Below are 13,784 nucleotides of genomic sequence, written 5' to 3' on the forward strand. Positions count from 1 at the left end.
GCACTGCAAAGAACCGCCCGCGACATCACGTGTCAGAAATCCAGTGATGCTGATAATGATTCTGTTTCTTCCTTTACTGGAGTCTGGGATACCTCCAAAATGCAAGCGAGATTCGGTATCGGCTTCAATTGGCACTTCCACGTTCATACTACACATTGCTTAATCGTACCCACCGGTCGATAACGACGGCGGCAACGCATCTCGCCCGTTACCACATGTAACGCCAATATCGTCCGTGAGCGTGAGCTCAACCGTCGATCCACTGATGAAAACATCCCAATCCAAATAGCAGTTCGACTTGTACGGCTTTCTGTTAACACTAACTGCCTGAAAACACGGCCATGCTCAGGTATGGTTCGGGGCGCAACGAGAGGAATTGACAGTCAACCAACCTTTACAAACACCTTTCCTCCAGTTCCATCTTCCGGATTTCCCTCGAATCCGATTGCCTTGATGGTTGTGGTAGAGTTGAATACCGGGTTGAAAAATGATATGGATGGGAAGTACGGCGATGACAGTAGGAATTGCCTTGTAGCCGGGAGAGGATAGAGCCCAGCGAGGTAGAATGCCGCGTAACTTCCCATCGCACCTAGTAGGTGGAGTATAAGGACGAAGTATCTAAGAACCGCAATCAAAGGTGTACGAACCGGAATCTAGACAAGACATATTCAGTAATGTAACGAAACATCGACAAAAGAACAAAACCAAAAACTAACCATCATTCCCCGGAAGCCCCCTCACGGTCGTATCAAAATGCTGCGCAATTACCTGTCTCGACCGTTGCGTACTCAACCCAGGTCGGTTCGCATAATGGTACATGAATGGCATCTGTTGAGAGGGTTCGTCTGTGGGTTCGAAATACTTCTGTTCGAAAATGAAATCTAAGCGGTCGACGAAGCTTTGTGTACCACCCTGGAGGTCGAGCAAACGTGCGGTGTCGTGGGGGACATACTAAAAGAAATGTTTTGAGGACCGGTTCTGGAAGGTGAAGATCGATCAGTTACCTGCGAGTACTGCAACCAACATATCCTACATCAGCCCATTAGGCCACGAATCGATAATCAAAGCTCACGATGATAGGTGACCCCTCATAAAATCCACCCAAATTACCACCCAAGAAACAAGTGGATCCTTCAGGATCATGAATACTACAATGTCGTGGATCGGTATAGTCAAATGTTCCGTTGGATGTTCGTGGCTATAAAAAGGTACGCGCGAAAGTAATCAGCTATCACGACTTGAACATGACGGTGAGAAAGGAGGTTACCTGCATCATCCCTCGAACAGAAGGTGTACCCGGTACGGTAATGTTAGGATTCCAAACATTGAAGTAGTTTCCGGCGCGTTGAACATACTGCAGTTGATTGACGTTAGTGACGATACAATGGCTAAGAAAGTAAACAACCGGTTACAGACCTTCGCAGCATCCTCAGGATTCCCTCGGAGTTTCGCCACTTGAGAAATCGCAAAGTCACCGAAAGCATACTAAGTTTGTCAATTTCGTAAAGCCCGTTCTGGAACGACAGGTCCCCTCACCTCGAGAGTCCGAGAGACTTGTTTATCACCTCCTGAATCATAGAAGTCGTGGGGAATGTAATCTAAACGAGGTACTCAAGAATCAGCAATGTAGATGTGAAACTGAAAGAAGGTCCTTACTAAACGTCTTCCACGCATTCGCCTGTCTTCCTTGCAAATTCCAATTCGGAGGTTCGTTCTCTGCATCAGCCAGTAAAGCGTTGTATAGATCATCCCCAGAAACGTTCAGCGCTGTTGCTCGTTCATGAAACCTAAAAGGTACGTCAGTATTCTTGAACGCAACAAGAAAATCTGATGACTTTACTTGACCCAGAACTCTCCCAGAATCGGATCGGCATCTAAAAATCCAAATAAGTGGAAGGAAGACGAGAGGATGGGTGTTAAGAAACATACTACTTCCACCTTGAATCCACTGTTGCGCGGTAGCTCCTCGACATTCTGGGAGCCATCCTATATCCGTGCGTGAACATCAGTCCGTTAAATTGTCAAAAAAGTAAAGCCAAGATAATACGAACCTTCATGTTTCTGTATATCAACCATAGCCCTCACGATTCTCGCGTAATTTACTGGGTCGTGGAGGGCCAAAAGGGAGTATAACGTTCGGTAAGTATCCCAGTTGCAGTAATACGAATCGTAGTACGGCTCTGTTGAATTCCATTTAGGATTTTCTCCAGAGTCTAGATATCGGACATCAAGTCAGCGAAGATGCTTGGATCAAGAGAGGCAACATCTCACAATCTGCTGGAGAAATATGGCTTCGGTAGAGCTATCCATATCCAAGTGAAATCAGGAACGAGGAAACCACATGAAAAAGAGATACTGACAGAAGAATAGAATAACTTGACGATATCCTCAGATACACCGGTAGTATCCACCTGTACACGTCCAAGCAGCTCATTCCACTCTGCTCGATTGTCCCGATGTACACGATCAAAATCGAAATCGGGAATCTCTTCTTCTGCATTCGAGCACGCTTGTTGGGATGAGATTAATGATACGCCAACTCGCGCAAGGATACTAGTAGGCCCGCTAGGTGCTTTCCTGAACCCAAATATCGCTCCGGCTTCATCTCCCGAACCTTACAGAACATAGTTGATAGTTAGACTCTCACTTTGAAAGATACAAAGATAGGAAGAATCGCTCACCAGCATGCACCTGCTTCAGGTCCGTAGCCCCCGTAGTCGTGGTATCATACAACCAAACTCCCAACTGTACAGGTGTCCCCAGATCAAACCCTTCACCCCTGAAATCCACACATGTGAAAGCCTGATACGACCCAGGCCCAAACGACGCACTGAAAGTCGCACCACCTTGGACTCTTGCTGTTTTGGGGTCAAGACTCATTTCCGCGTCACGGCTGCTCCGTTGCCCGTCGTTGGTAATGTCGACTACCATATGAGGTGAAGCTACGCTGGAAGGGAACGTGTAACGATGGAGAGCGGCACGACGTGTAGCGGTGAGTTCGACGCGGATGTCATTTGAGAGGTTTGTTGAGAAATATCCGGGAGAGGCAAAGTCGTCTGGTGTGCCTATGCAAGCGTGGAGAGTTCAGTTGATAGCATATCCCTATTATCAACGGATACTGACCATCTGGAAGAATTCTTCGTCCCGTTGCCCGTGTGAACAAAGAGGTCGGACATTTTTCGAACGAAGAGCAGTCTGTGTCTTTATGGCCGAAGATCTTGAAATTCGAGAGTGGGATGGACTGGTCAAGAGGCATAAGATACGACGAAGTGACCAAAAATAAAATACACGTACACCACCAGTACCACTATCATGAAGTTGAGAGAATCCGATCGCTTTGAACCTTGGATCAGCATCGTAACCCCCGTGCTGCAGAGGAAGAGGTTCAGCGTTCAAACTTCCAGAATCCAGACGAATTAGACGAACATTTTCCGGTGAGTCCGTATCCATCCCAACCTTTATCATTCCATGCGGTAGGGTCGCACCTAACCAGAATTCGTTGAGAACACGTCGCGCGAAACGTGCTTGGGAGCATTACCGGGAAAAACGTGCCCTCCATTAGTGGTACCGATGAATGGCAAAACAAGGCTCGCTGGATCTTCTATCACTTTTGATGAACTAGACGCGCCCACAACCGTCGTTTGAGCTCTAGCAGACAATTTGAGTCAGATATCGAAGGGGGGGAAGTTCAGAACACTGACCTCAAGCCCCGAAGTTCCAACAAGATGGCCAACAATCTCACACATGCTTTCAAGTTCAGCATCAGGTCCAGATGCCTGCGTAAATCGGTTCTTGAAAGCCTTTTATAAGGTCCTCACTGTTACGAGATAAAATTTTCGGAACAGCTGACAGCTGTTATGGAGCGGCTCAACTCCCCGGGTTCCGACAAGTTGCCCAACGAACCTCGCACATGCTTTCAACATCAGCGAGCATCAGGTCCAGATGTATGCGCAATTCGGCTCTTGAAAGCCTTTCATATAGTCCTCAATGTGAGAGTTACGAGATTAAATTCTCGAGTACTGTCAGCTGTTATGGTACTGCTGAAATGAAAATAGTACCTACAGGGATCTCGTTGACTTTCGGAAAATTTACGAGGAACGACCCCCCTGAATTTGTATTTGACATGGAATAACGAAACGGCATGGTTTTGTCGTATTTGTAAAGCACCAGTCGGGCAGATAATCGAGATTACGGCGTAGGTAGCACACTGAGTTACGCCAGCCTGGAGAGAGCGGAGGACAACGTTGGGCGTAGGCAGGAGAAAAAGTAGCACTGCCACGGACCGTCACAATGAACGGTCCGGCAGGCATTATTTGCATCTCCCCTTTACCTTCACCATGTCGAGGAGCTACATTCGACCGCCAATTCAATCTGATACCCCGAGGTATCGGTTTATCAGACCGCCTGAGGACTCCAGTTCTCTCAGCTAACGGGACCTCCCGAGTCAAGAAAACGAGGGCCAGACCGCCTAGTCACCGCGACCTCAAAGCCGAGGAGACCACGTAACTCTATTAAAGAATGTGATGGCACGTTGTAATGGTTGGCGAGCTGTCCAGGAGGGAACTTCCATTAACAGGCTCCCAGTGACCATTAAAATCGTGCTTATAAAATTTCTGGGAAACATCATAAAGACCTTGCATGGTCTGTTGCCGCAGTTACTTAACATTGGTGCTACAGGACTGCAGGAAGGTATAGCTTTAACGCGGTGAGTAAGTGAAGGTCTACTCTCGATATACTGAAGACATCCTTATTCACTTCGTGAAATTTCAGGGCAATGTTAGGGACGGTTTCTTCGCACCTTCAATCGGCTCGATGTGATATGAAAAGCTAACCGCCTCTTCCACAACGTACTATCATCGTCGCGAGTCCCAGTCACAATGCCAGCCCTCCGACCGTATCCTCCCTCCTCAAAACACCTCGTCCTTGACTACTTCAAGGGTCAACGACACCTCGAAATCTTTGACAAGATCCTCGAATACGGCGATGCGAAGTTTGGCAAGTGTAATTTTGTCATTGTCGAGGACATTGCGAAGGAAGGAGTCGTCACCAAGGCTGTTGACGCTGAGGATCCAAACGACTTGGTTGAGCCGGCTGTAAAAGGTGCAGTTGGGATATCGGAAAGTGTGAGGAAGATCGTTGAAACGGTGAAAAGGGTGGTCATCACTTCTTCTAGTTCTGCGCTAGTCATTTCAGGCGGCAAGCGGAATACTTTTGATGAATCTAAATGGAATGCTCGGTCAGGGATGGTTTTACTATAGCTCAGGGCTTGGAGGTCCTTTCGATTACTTTGTGAGCCTGCCGTAATCCTGATTTCGACTATTGATTCAAATATTTCTGTCATTAGGCTATGCAATCCCAAAAGCTGAATATTCCAAATCGGTCAAATATATCGATGTGTTTGCCTGGTTGATGACAGGAAGAAGACCAAATCTAAGATGATAGTACCTCACAACTCATCGTGGTGGGTAGCCCCTGCCAATGCACCACCACCCTTCTTTGGTATTTTAAATCCGCCCTTCCACAACTTTTCAAAAGTTCCGTCCGAATCATACTTCGCTTGAATCTCCCGCATCTTATCCAAGTCTTCGGGCGTAACAGAACGCTCATACACAGGCTGCCGCTCACTCGCATAGTTGAGATAGATGAAGTCGTCCAGTATACCACGCTTACGAGCCTCGGCTTCGGCCCAATCCCCAAGGGCGTCGGTGGCCTCCTTCATTGCGGCATCATCCGCAGGGTCCTCCCAGGCATTAAAGTTAACAATACCTGAGAACACATTGTTGGTAAGAACGAGAAAACAAAACGCAATAATGTGAATCACTCACAAACGAGATCATCGTTTGATCGCTTTAGTGCGTTGTAGGTCGGACCGTGAACTGCTCCCTCAATGAAGCTCTTCTGGAACACTTGGAAATTGAAAGTTCTCGTAAGCCCTTTTCGGTCTTTCAAAGACTCGAAAATCGTTTTCCCCATCGCATACAGATCCATGAAAAAGTCTGTATCAGCTTTCGTCGTCAACACATGCCAAGCTGTCCGGGCGGTAGACTCGGCTGCATTTGAAATTACTTCATCTACAACGTCATGAGTGGTCCCCACCTTCTCCAGGTGCATGATAGGTTCAGCAGACGACATGCTAGCAAGAGGAGTGGAATCGAGATTGGTTTGAGCGGTCATAGTTAAATCTATCCCGTTGCTGTAACTGAGAAACACGGCTTTCATATCTTTCCTGTTCTTTTCGTCGTGAGCGTATTTCTCGAACTCCGCGAAAAGTTCTGATGTCGTTGGCGAGGTGGACGGGTAGACGGACAGAGTTCCCCAGAGCGTAGGAGAATGATAAGTGTACATGTCGAACCGGGTGACGATAGCGTAGTTTGTGCCAGCCAGTTTCAGTGCCCAGAACAGGTCCGGATTTGTTTCTTTGTTCGCTTCGACTATGCGTCCATCCGAAAGTACCGCCTCGTAGTTGTACACGCTATCTGCACCAAAGCCTTTGTCAACAGACGCGAAGGATATGCCACCTTTACAGAAATTGGGATTAGAGAGAGAACGTACGTCATTACGTGGGCAGAAATCGAACTTACCGCCTAAAAGGTATCCAGCGACTCCGACAGCATTGAGTCTTGCGCCAATAGTCGATACGTTATACGGGGCCATGACTTTGTAGACTTCTTGCCAAAGTGAACCAGGCCCTAACTTGACCGTTTGGTCCTCGGTTGAGACATCAATCTGGTTCATCCCTCTGAGGTCTACGACGAACCCTTCGTCGATGTTCGATGATCCCTTCCACGCCATATGACCACCAGAAGCCACAGCAAATGGACATTGGCTATCCTTAGCGATCTTCACGATGAGCGAAACCTCCGAGGCAGAGCTGGGTCTGACTGTGCAGGTAGGGGACAGTTCCTGCTGTTGGAGGAGATAGTAGGTGGAGAGACGAGTATTGTATTCGGGAGTACCACGTGCAAAGACTATAGATGGTAGCTTAGCACGGAGAGCATCGCACTTTAAGATTCCATGTCAGCTATTGAACTTGAAAGTATTGGAGTTATTCAACACTTACGCATTTGGGCCCCGAGCTGGCAACGAAAACGGACTGAGATCGGTCTTGAGCTGATGCACCGAGGCAGACCGAAGAAACCAGTAGTAGCAAACGTCTGGGGAGCAACATAGAGGGAAATGGGAGGAGACGAAGACAATCTTCTTTGCCCCTACAACATCGCGATTTCAATTGCCGCACAGCGACTCCACGGACAGCTCGGCTACATCGGGCACCCCGACTCGAGGTGAGCGCCCACGGTTCAACGTTCAACATTTCGGGAACCCGGGAACCCTCGGTTCGAATATTTATCTTATTCGGTCGTGAGATCCTGATAGTTCGTGACTAAAGTAATCAATTAAATAAATCAATGTGGTTGCCTAGTTAATGCCAGGAAGAAGGCCAGTTAAAAGTTGAGAAGATTGACGGTATCTCACAACTCATCGTGCCCCGTAGCTCCCGCACTACCCTTCTTTGGTATTTTAAATCCGCCTTTCCAAAACTTCTCGAAAGTTCCGTCCGAATCATACTTCGCTTGAATCTCCCGCATCTTATCCAGGTCTTCGGGCGTAACAGAACGCTCATACACAGGCTGCCGCTCGTCCGCATAGTTGAGATAGATGAAGTCGTCCAGTATGCCACGCTTACGAGCCTCGACTTCGGCCCAATCCCCAAGCGCAGCAGTGGCCTCTTCCATTGCGGCATCGTCCGCAGGGTCCTCCCAGGTGTTAAAGTTAAGAACACCTGAGAATACGCCGCTGGTCAGAACAAAACGTAATGATATGAAGCACTCACAAACGAGATCATCATTCGATCGCTTTAGTGCGTTGTAGGTCGGACCGTGAACTGCTCCCTCGATGTAGCTCTTCTGGAATGCTTGGAAGCTGAAAGTTCTCGTGAAACCTTTCCTGTCTTTTAAATGCTCGAAGATCGTTTCCCCCATCGCATGCAGATCCATGAAAAAGTCTGTATTAGCTTTCGTCGTCAACACATACCAAGCTGTCCGGGCGGTAGACTCGAGTGCGTGTGCAATTACTTGGTCTACAACATCATGGGTGGTGCCCACCTTCTCCGCGTGCATGATGGGTTCAGCAGACGACATTCTAGCAAGAGGATTGGAATCGAGGTTGGTTTGAGCGGACAGAGCTACATCCATCCCATTGTTGTGGTTGAGAAGAACGGCTATCATATCTTTCCTGTTCTCTTCGTCATGGACGTATTTCTCGAACTGCGCGAAGAGTTCTGATGTCGTTGGTTTGGTGAATGGGTAGACTGTCACAGCTCCCCACATCGTAGGAGAAGAATAAATGTACATGTCGAACCGGGTGACGATAGCGTAGTTTGTGCCAGCCAGTTTCAGTGCCCAGAACAGGTCCGAATTTGTCTCTTTGTTCGCTTCGACTATGCGTCCGTCCGAAAGCACCGCCTCGTAGTTGTACACGTTATCAGCACCAAAGCCTTTGTCAACAGACGCAAAGGCTATGCCACCTTTACAGAAATTGGGATTAGATAAGTCAGTATGTGGGCAGGAAAACTTACCGCCTAAAAGGTAACCACCGACTCCGACAGCATTGATTCTTGCGCCAGCAGTCGACACGTTATACGGGGTCATGACTTTGTAGACTTCTTGCCAATTTGAACCAGGCCCTAACTTGACCGTTTGGTCCTCCGTCGAGACATCAACCTGATTCATCCTTCTGAGGTCTACGACGAACCCTTCGTTGATGTTGGATGATCCCTTCCACGCCATATGACCGCCAGAAGCTACAGCAAATGGACATTGACTATCTTTAGCGATCTTCACGATAAGCGAAACGTCCGAGGCAGAGTTGGGTCTGACTGTGCAGGTAGGGGACAGTTCCTGCTGTTGGAGGGAATAATAGGTGGTAAGGCGAGTATTGTATTCGGGAGTACCACGTGCAAAGACTATAGATGGCAGCTTAGCACGAAGAGCATCGCACTGTATACACGTTTCTATGTCAGCAACTAAAAGTATTGGGAATTTATTCAACAACTTACACATGCGGACCCCGAGTTAACGAAAACGGACTGAGCTCGGTCTTGAGCTGATGCGCCAAGGTAGACAGAAGGCAGCAGTAGTAACAACTGTCTGAGGAGCACCATAGCAGTGGGAAATGGGAGGAGAGGAAGAAACTTTGACACATCTTTGTCGTGCAGATATTTTTGAAACCCTACAACCTGTCGCCTCGTGATCTTGTTGCCGAGATCGTCCACAAAGCATGAGGTCACGCTTATCCTTGGCAACTGCCGGCTTTACAAGTTATAAATCCGAGCCTCCGATGTCCGAGAAAGGACTATCGGTGATATCGGAGACTAGCATCGCCAGACTCGGCAGCAACTCGGCAGATTAGTACGTTCAGGAATCAAAGGCATGGTGTTTATTGATCTTATGGCAGTACTATATAGAACAAGCTGTTGCCACGGATGGAGTGTAAGTACTACTGTACGTGCTTAGGAGTCCAGAATGTAAGGTGATGAATGTAAATTACTCTTTCTCTTTTAGGAATTTTCGTTAAGTACTCCACGTGAGAGTCCAACATCTCAATCTCTCCCGTCACTCTCGTCGCTCGCAGTTTTTCACCTGTACTTTTCCCATCGACATACACTGGTGCTTCTCAACAGACCACCTACTAAGTTCAAGTTCAATTGAGTGGTGTCGGGTTTAGTCACCCTCCTCAACTGAGCTTGCAGCGTGGGGAACAGTGCAAAATGGTCGTGCAGTGTCCGGCGGAATTGCAGGTGGCCTGTGGCGTGGGATCTCAAGCTCGCGTTCAAGGGTTGATTTGGGTGACGCACTGTTGATTTGGGGGACTTCTATTTTTTGAGATTTGTTGACCTTGATGGCCGTGGACCGGTTGGATTCATGCCAGACTCCAGGATGAATAAACATAGTGACAGCCTCGCGGTACGTGGACTTATCTGTCGCAGACTTCCTCACGTTTCAAATCAGACATCATCGGCTCTACATTCAATCATTGTTATGTCAAGAAAAGAAAGCTCTAACTACTTTCTCACTCCAGATGCTGGGAATCGCTGGTAACGAGGTCGCCCTCGTAGTCGGTGACACCGAAGATCATAAATCAACTGGCGTTTGTTCAACGTACTCTAAAGCTAAAAGACTCGCCGACCAGCGTGGCAAAATCAATCAATGTTGTATGGTGCTGTATTTGTTAAGTTTATGCTATTCGGAAAGCTAATTAAAGGTATTTTCCACGGCTAGCGCTTGACCAGAAATACTATATAAGATTCCAATCATCTTGAGACTGCTGACCTTTGCCCCCCTCTTTCATTACAGCTATGTCCACAACACCGTCCCTACCGGACGCGTCCAATATAGCGGGACCCTTCCTCTTGGGATACCTCTTCAATTACGGACTGTTCGGTGTCCTGACAGTCCAGACCTTCGTCTATTACAACGCATTCCCCAATGACCACGCCGCTTTCCAGACCATAGTATACTCTGTTTACGTTGCAGAAATCCTACAAACTGTGATGATCACCTGGGACGCCTTCCAAAACTTCACTTTTGGATTTATGCAAGCGGATAGTTTGAATAAGATGAACTTGGTTTGGTTCGACTGTTGCTTCATCGATGGGGCAGGTGCGTGTGGAGTATCTTCTTTGTTGATCTAAACAAGTTACTGAACGAATCGGCGAAAATTAGTTGCCTTCGTAGTACAAACATTCTTTGCTTATAGACTTTATCTATTATCAAAGTCAAAACTGTTGACGGGGGCGATAATCTTCGTGAGTCCAAACCCTACCCCTTCGTCGAGCACTGCGGAGACTGATATTCGTTCCCTCTCGCCTTCTTAGATGGCCCTCGCTCAGTGTACGGGAGCCATCGTTGCGGGAATAATAGCCAAAAATTATGGTGTCTTTGCAGACTTACGAGACAAGGTCTTCGTTCCGGCATGCGTAAGACTTTCCGTTCTATTGAATTCTAGCGTAACTCTCATGGCTTCTGACCTCAAGTTCTGGCTGGGAGGAAGTGCAGCATGCGATATCGTCATAGCGGTTTCGACGACTTACGTTGTATGTTTTTCCCTGAACACCTACGGGCACTGTTTGAGGCCCCTCGACATCCTTCCTCATTAGTCTGACCGTGAAAGTTTTTCTAGCTGTCCAGATACGATACGACCTTCAATGCGACAAAAGATCTGTTGAGGCGCATCATCCGGCTGACAGTGGAGACTGGGAGCGTGACTGGTGAGTGACTCAAGGACTTCCGACTTTGTCTTCCCGCATTTCTGACACAATTCTACTCCTTGTTAGCCACTGTAGCGACGGTCGACTTGATCGTTTTCCTCGTCTTCCCCTCAGCGACGTATCACATGACTCCCACTCTGAACATAGCCAAGGTTTATTCGAATTCGATGATGGTGATATTCAATAGTAGAGTCAGAATGGTCGGTGGGCGAGACCAGTCAAAAGGGATAATGTCATTCAGTTCGCAAGGGCACCTGGGCTTAGAGACACTGAACGACCAATCGAGGGACTCGGAAATGTTCAAGTTACGTACGTATCGCTCGCAGCGCAGCGGAGGGACTATGCGCGCTGAGGCTGAAGTCAGCGTTGGCGACGGTCAAACACGGTCCCAACTTCGATCAAATGTGGACCTTCACGCCCATCCTATTCAACTTAATGCACTTGAGGTATGTGAAATGGTTAGAAGTGGCATCACTGAAAGTTAACGTTTTACAACACCTCTCTAGTCAAGAGAAGACTTTCGGGAACCGACTAAGATGGACGACTCGATGGCTGGTCTTCCTTAATTTGCCCCCCCCCGAGTACTCGACCACGACATCTACCAGGCTGTTTCAATGAACGGTTCGCCTCCGGCAGTTGACACAATAACCCAGATTTCACCCTTCACCCTCTCCTTCGCTACCAATGTGTAATAGTATTATTTGTGAAAGAGATCCTTGACCATGATTCACAAACGCACCATAAGGGGGTCAAAAGGGACCACGACGTCCCGCATCCAAGTTGTGGATGTGCAGCCGTTAAAGAGAGGCCTTTGAAGTAACGATCAGAGGCCTACAGGCAGTGAATCAGCCACCGTTGGGTCGCCACTAAGTTTGGATCCAGTATTATCTCATGAAGGAACCTGGCAGCCACTGAAACCCTTGCTCATCTTCATAGCGAAGCCCAGTGCTGGGCGACTCGCTGCTCTGGCCTAGGCTGAGTATCCTCGTGTTCCCTCTACGAAACCTCCGTTGCAACGGTGTCAGTTCTCGGTCCGCGAGACCAACGAGACCGTCATTCTAGTCGACTTCGAGAGGCTTTACCTTCGATGGTATTGGCTAAGGAGCAAGGAGTTCACTCAGACACATCTTAGTACCTGGACTATAGAGATATATGGCAGAAGACGATCGAGGATTCTTCAACGCGCTGCGTTCTGCAAATCGCAGTAAATACTTCCGAACGAATAAGTGCTCTGGCAATAGCAGGACCAGTCTTGTTCTGCTGGTTTTCATTGTTTTTTTTCTACTGCAGGATACAGGGTATGTCGGACGGTTTCAAATACTTCGCGAATATGTAGCTACATGGCAGTGATGTCTACTAATAGGGAAATGACCGTGTTGCAAGAGGAGGGACTCTGGGATCTCCTATCTCTGCACTGCTCTTTAGAACTGCTCACATTAACACTTCCCCGTTGTCTACGACTACCACAAATCCTGATGGGCATGAGATATCGGTGATGTTCAGGCATACAAATTCCCCATTGACCGTGGCCGTGACCGCAAATCCCTCTAGGCATGGGTTGTTGACGGTCTTCTGGCACCCAAGTGTGCCCGCGATAGGACGATATCCATCTGGGCATGGGACGCCAATGATAGTGACCGTCCGGCATACAGTGCTCCCGTCGATTACGATCACGTTAGATCCGTCTGGACATGGGTTGGCGACGACCTCCTCGCATACAGGGTTCCATCTACTTCAACGAGCTTATATCCTGGTGGACATTCGTCCTGAGCCCGAACAGCAGAGGTGAGGAGGAAAGACAGAAGGAGTGGGAGCGTGGAGAAGAAGCTCTTCATGTCGTCTACTGATTGAGCTTTCTAGTGAGGATCGAACCTTGAAGTAGAGTTAAGAAAAAACTGATGGGTTGGAAGGGATAAAAACCTTCACCTTTTATACCAAAACAAATTATAGCTGATGCAACGTTACACTTGTCCATCCCCTACCCCTCTGCCGCCTCTTCGACAGGCCGAATAAACGAAACTTGATTCAAGGTTGAAATGTAATAGTCGTCTGACGCCTTAAAATGCAGTACGTCGTTCCGTTGAACGGACAACAATCACAATGATAAAGAAACGGTGACCGTGACAATTCGAGGCGCCGATGATATGACATATCACTGTAATGCCTTGAAGGCCGGAGACTCGGAGATGTCTTCGCCACTCTCATCCCCGCGAGGTTGATTAGCGGGCAGTTTTACTATCGGGATTCCACAGGGAATGACTTGAAAACGTTCGTCGACCACAACCCAAGTAGAAAAAAGCCCAAAACAAGTGCAGGAAAAGAGGAGAATCGAGCTTGAAGAGGAGATGAACATTCCGAGAGACAGATGTATTGCACAGATCCCAGAGCGCGTGCGATAGAAATGAAGAGGAATGCCAACGGCTCGCATAAAAGACGCCGACATAATGGATAAATGGGGTGATGAATGAGGCTTTGAGGTCGCATCTGGAGTTGACTCGGCTTCGGCCTGATTCATTCC

At 48.0% G+C, this 13,784-nt stretch overlaps 6 protein-coding genes across 7 annotated transcripts; 2 read left to right on the forward strand and 4 right to left on the reverse strand.

Annotated features, from left to right (window-relative positions):
* Positions 1-159: 159 nt before the first annotated feature.
* E1B28_009555 (uncharacterized protein) lies at positions 160-3,763 on the reverse strand (the record flags this gene model as incomplete). The annotated part of the gene is made up of 21 exons (XM_043154451.1): positions 160-327; positions 393-589; positions 648-653; positions 717-951; positions 1,005-1,013; positions 1,073-1,198; positions 1,268-1,354; positions 1,417-1,485; positions 1,537-1,598; positions 1,657-1,787; positions 1,841-1,874; positions 1,930-1,986; positions 2,052-2,213; positions 2,272-2,302; positions 2,361-2,614; positions 2,682-3,065; positions 3,124-3,241; positions 3,295-3,369; positions 3,427-3,485; positions 3,539-3,648; positions 3,702-3,763. 21 exons carry the CDS (start codon positions 3,761-3,763, stop codon positions 160-162), a joined length of 2,436 nt encoding a protein of 811 aa, XP_043006906.1.
* A 1,114-nt stretch (positions 3,764-4,877) lies between these two features.
* On the forward strand, positions 4,878-5,258 carry E1B28_009556 (uncharacterized protein; the record flags this gene model as incomplete). Its single annotated transcript, XM_043154452.1, has 1 exon — positions 4,878-5,258. The coding sequence occupies one exon, from the start codon at positions 4,878-4,880 to the stop codon at positions 5,256-5,258; it is 381 nt and encodes a 126-aa protein (XP_043006907.1).
* A 35-nt stretch (positions 5,259-5,293) lies between these two features.
* E1B28_009557 (uncharacterized protein) lies at positions 5,294-7,304 on the reverse strand. Its single transcript, XM_043154453.1, has 4 exons — positions 7,061-7,304; positions 6,582-7,002; positions 5,826-6,518; positions 5,294-5,766 (listed from the first exon to the last, which is right to left on the reverse strand). Exons 1-4 carry the CDS (start codon positions 7,166-7,168, stop codon positions 5,447-5,449), a joined length of 1,542 nt encoding a protein of 513 aa, XP_043006908.1. The 5' UTR covers positions 7,169-7,304; the 3' UTR covers positions 5,294-5,446.
* Positions 7,305-7,332: 28 nt separating this feature from the next.
* E1B28_009558 (uncharacterized protein) lies at positions 7,333-9,228 on the reverse strand. The gene is made up of 4 exons (XM_043154454.1): positions 9,056-9,228; positions 8,576-8,996; positions 7,832-8,524; positions 7,333-7,780 (listed from the first exon to the last, which is right to left on the reverse strand). The coding sequence occupies exons 1-4, from the start codon at positions 9,158-9,160 to the stop codon at positions 7,470-7,472; spliced, it is 1,530 nt and encodes a 509-aa protein (XP_043006909.1). The 5' UTR covers positions 9,161-9,228; the 3' UTR covers positions 7,333-7,469.
* A 611-nt stretch (positions 9,229-9,839) lies between these two features.
* E1B28_009559 (uncharacterized protein) lies at positions 9,840-11,919 on the forward strand. Of its 2 annotated transcripts, XM_043154455.1 has the most exons (9): positions 9,840-9,962; positions 10,078-10,215; positions 10,278-10,658; positions 10,722-10,804; positions 10,874-10,975; positions 11,033-11,092; positions 11,179-11,266; positions 11,333-11,712; positions 11,773-11,919. In XM_043154455.1, exons 3-9 carry the CDS (start codon positions 10,355-10,357, stop codon positions 11,830-11,832), a joined length of 1,077 nt encoding a protein of 358 aa, XP_043006910.1. In that variant the 5' UTR covers positions 9,840-9,962; positions 10,078-10,215; positions 10,278-10,354; the 3' UTR covers positions 11,833-11,919. The 2 variants fall into 2 exon arrangements, with proteins under 2 accessions (XP_043006910.1, XP_043006911.1); XM_043154456.1 differs by having other exon boundaries at positions 9,841-9,962; positions 10,078-10,210; positions 11,333-11,919.
* A 1,499-nt stretch (positions 11,920-13,418) lies between these two features.
* On the reverse strand, positions 13,419-13,781 carry E1B28_009560 (uncharacterized protein; the record flags this gene model as incomplete). The annotated part of the gene is made up of 1 exon (XM_043154457.1): positions 13,419-13,781. The coding sequence occupies one exon, from the start codon at positions 13,779-13,781 to the stop codon at positions 13,419-13,421; it is 363 nt and encodes a 120-aa protein (XP_043006912.1).
* Between the last annotated feature and the right edge of the window lie 3 nt (positions 13,782-13,784).

The sequence above is a fragment of the Marasmius oreades genome, chromosome 6 (genome assembly GCF_018924745.1).
Source record: "Marasmius oreades isolate 03SP1 chromosome 6, whole genome shotgun sequence".
Classification (NCBI taxonomy): domain Eukaryota; kingdom Fungi; phylum Basidiomycota; class Agaricomycetes; order Agaricales; family Marasmiaceae; genus Marasmius; species Marasmius oreades.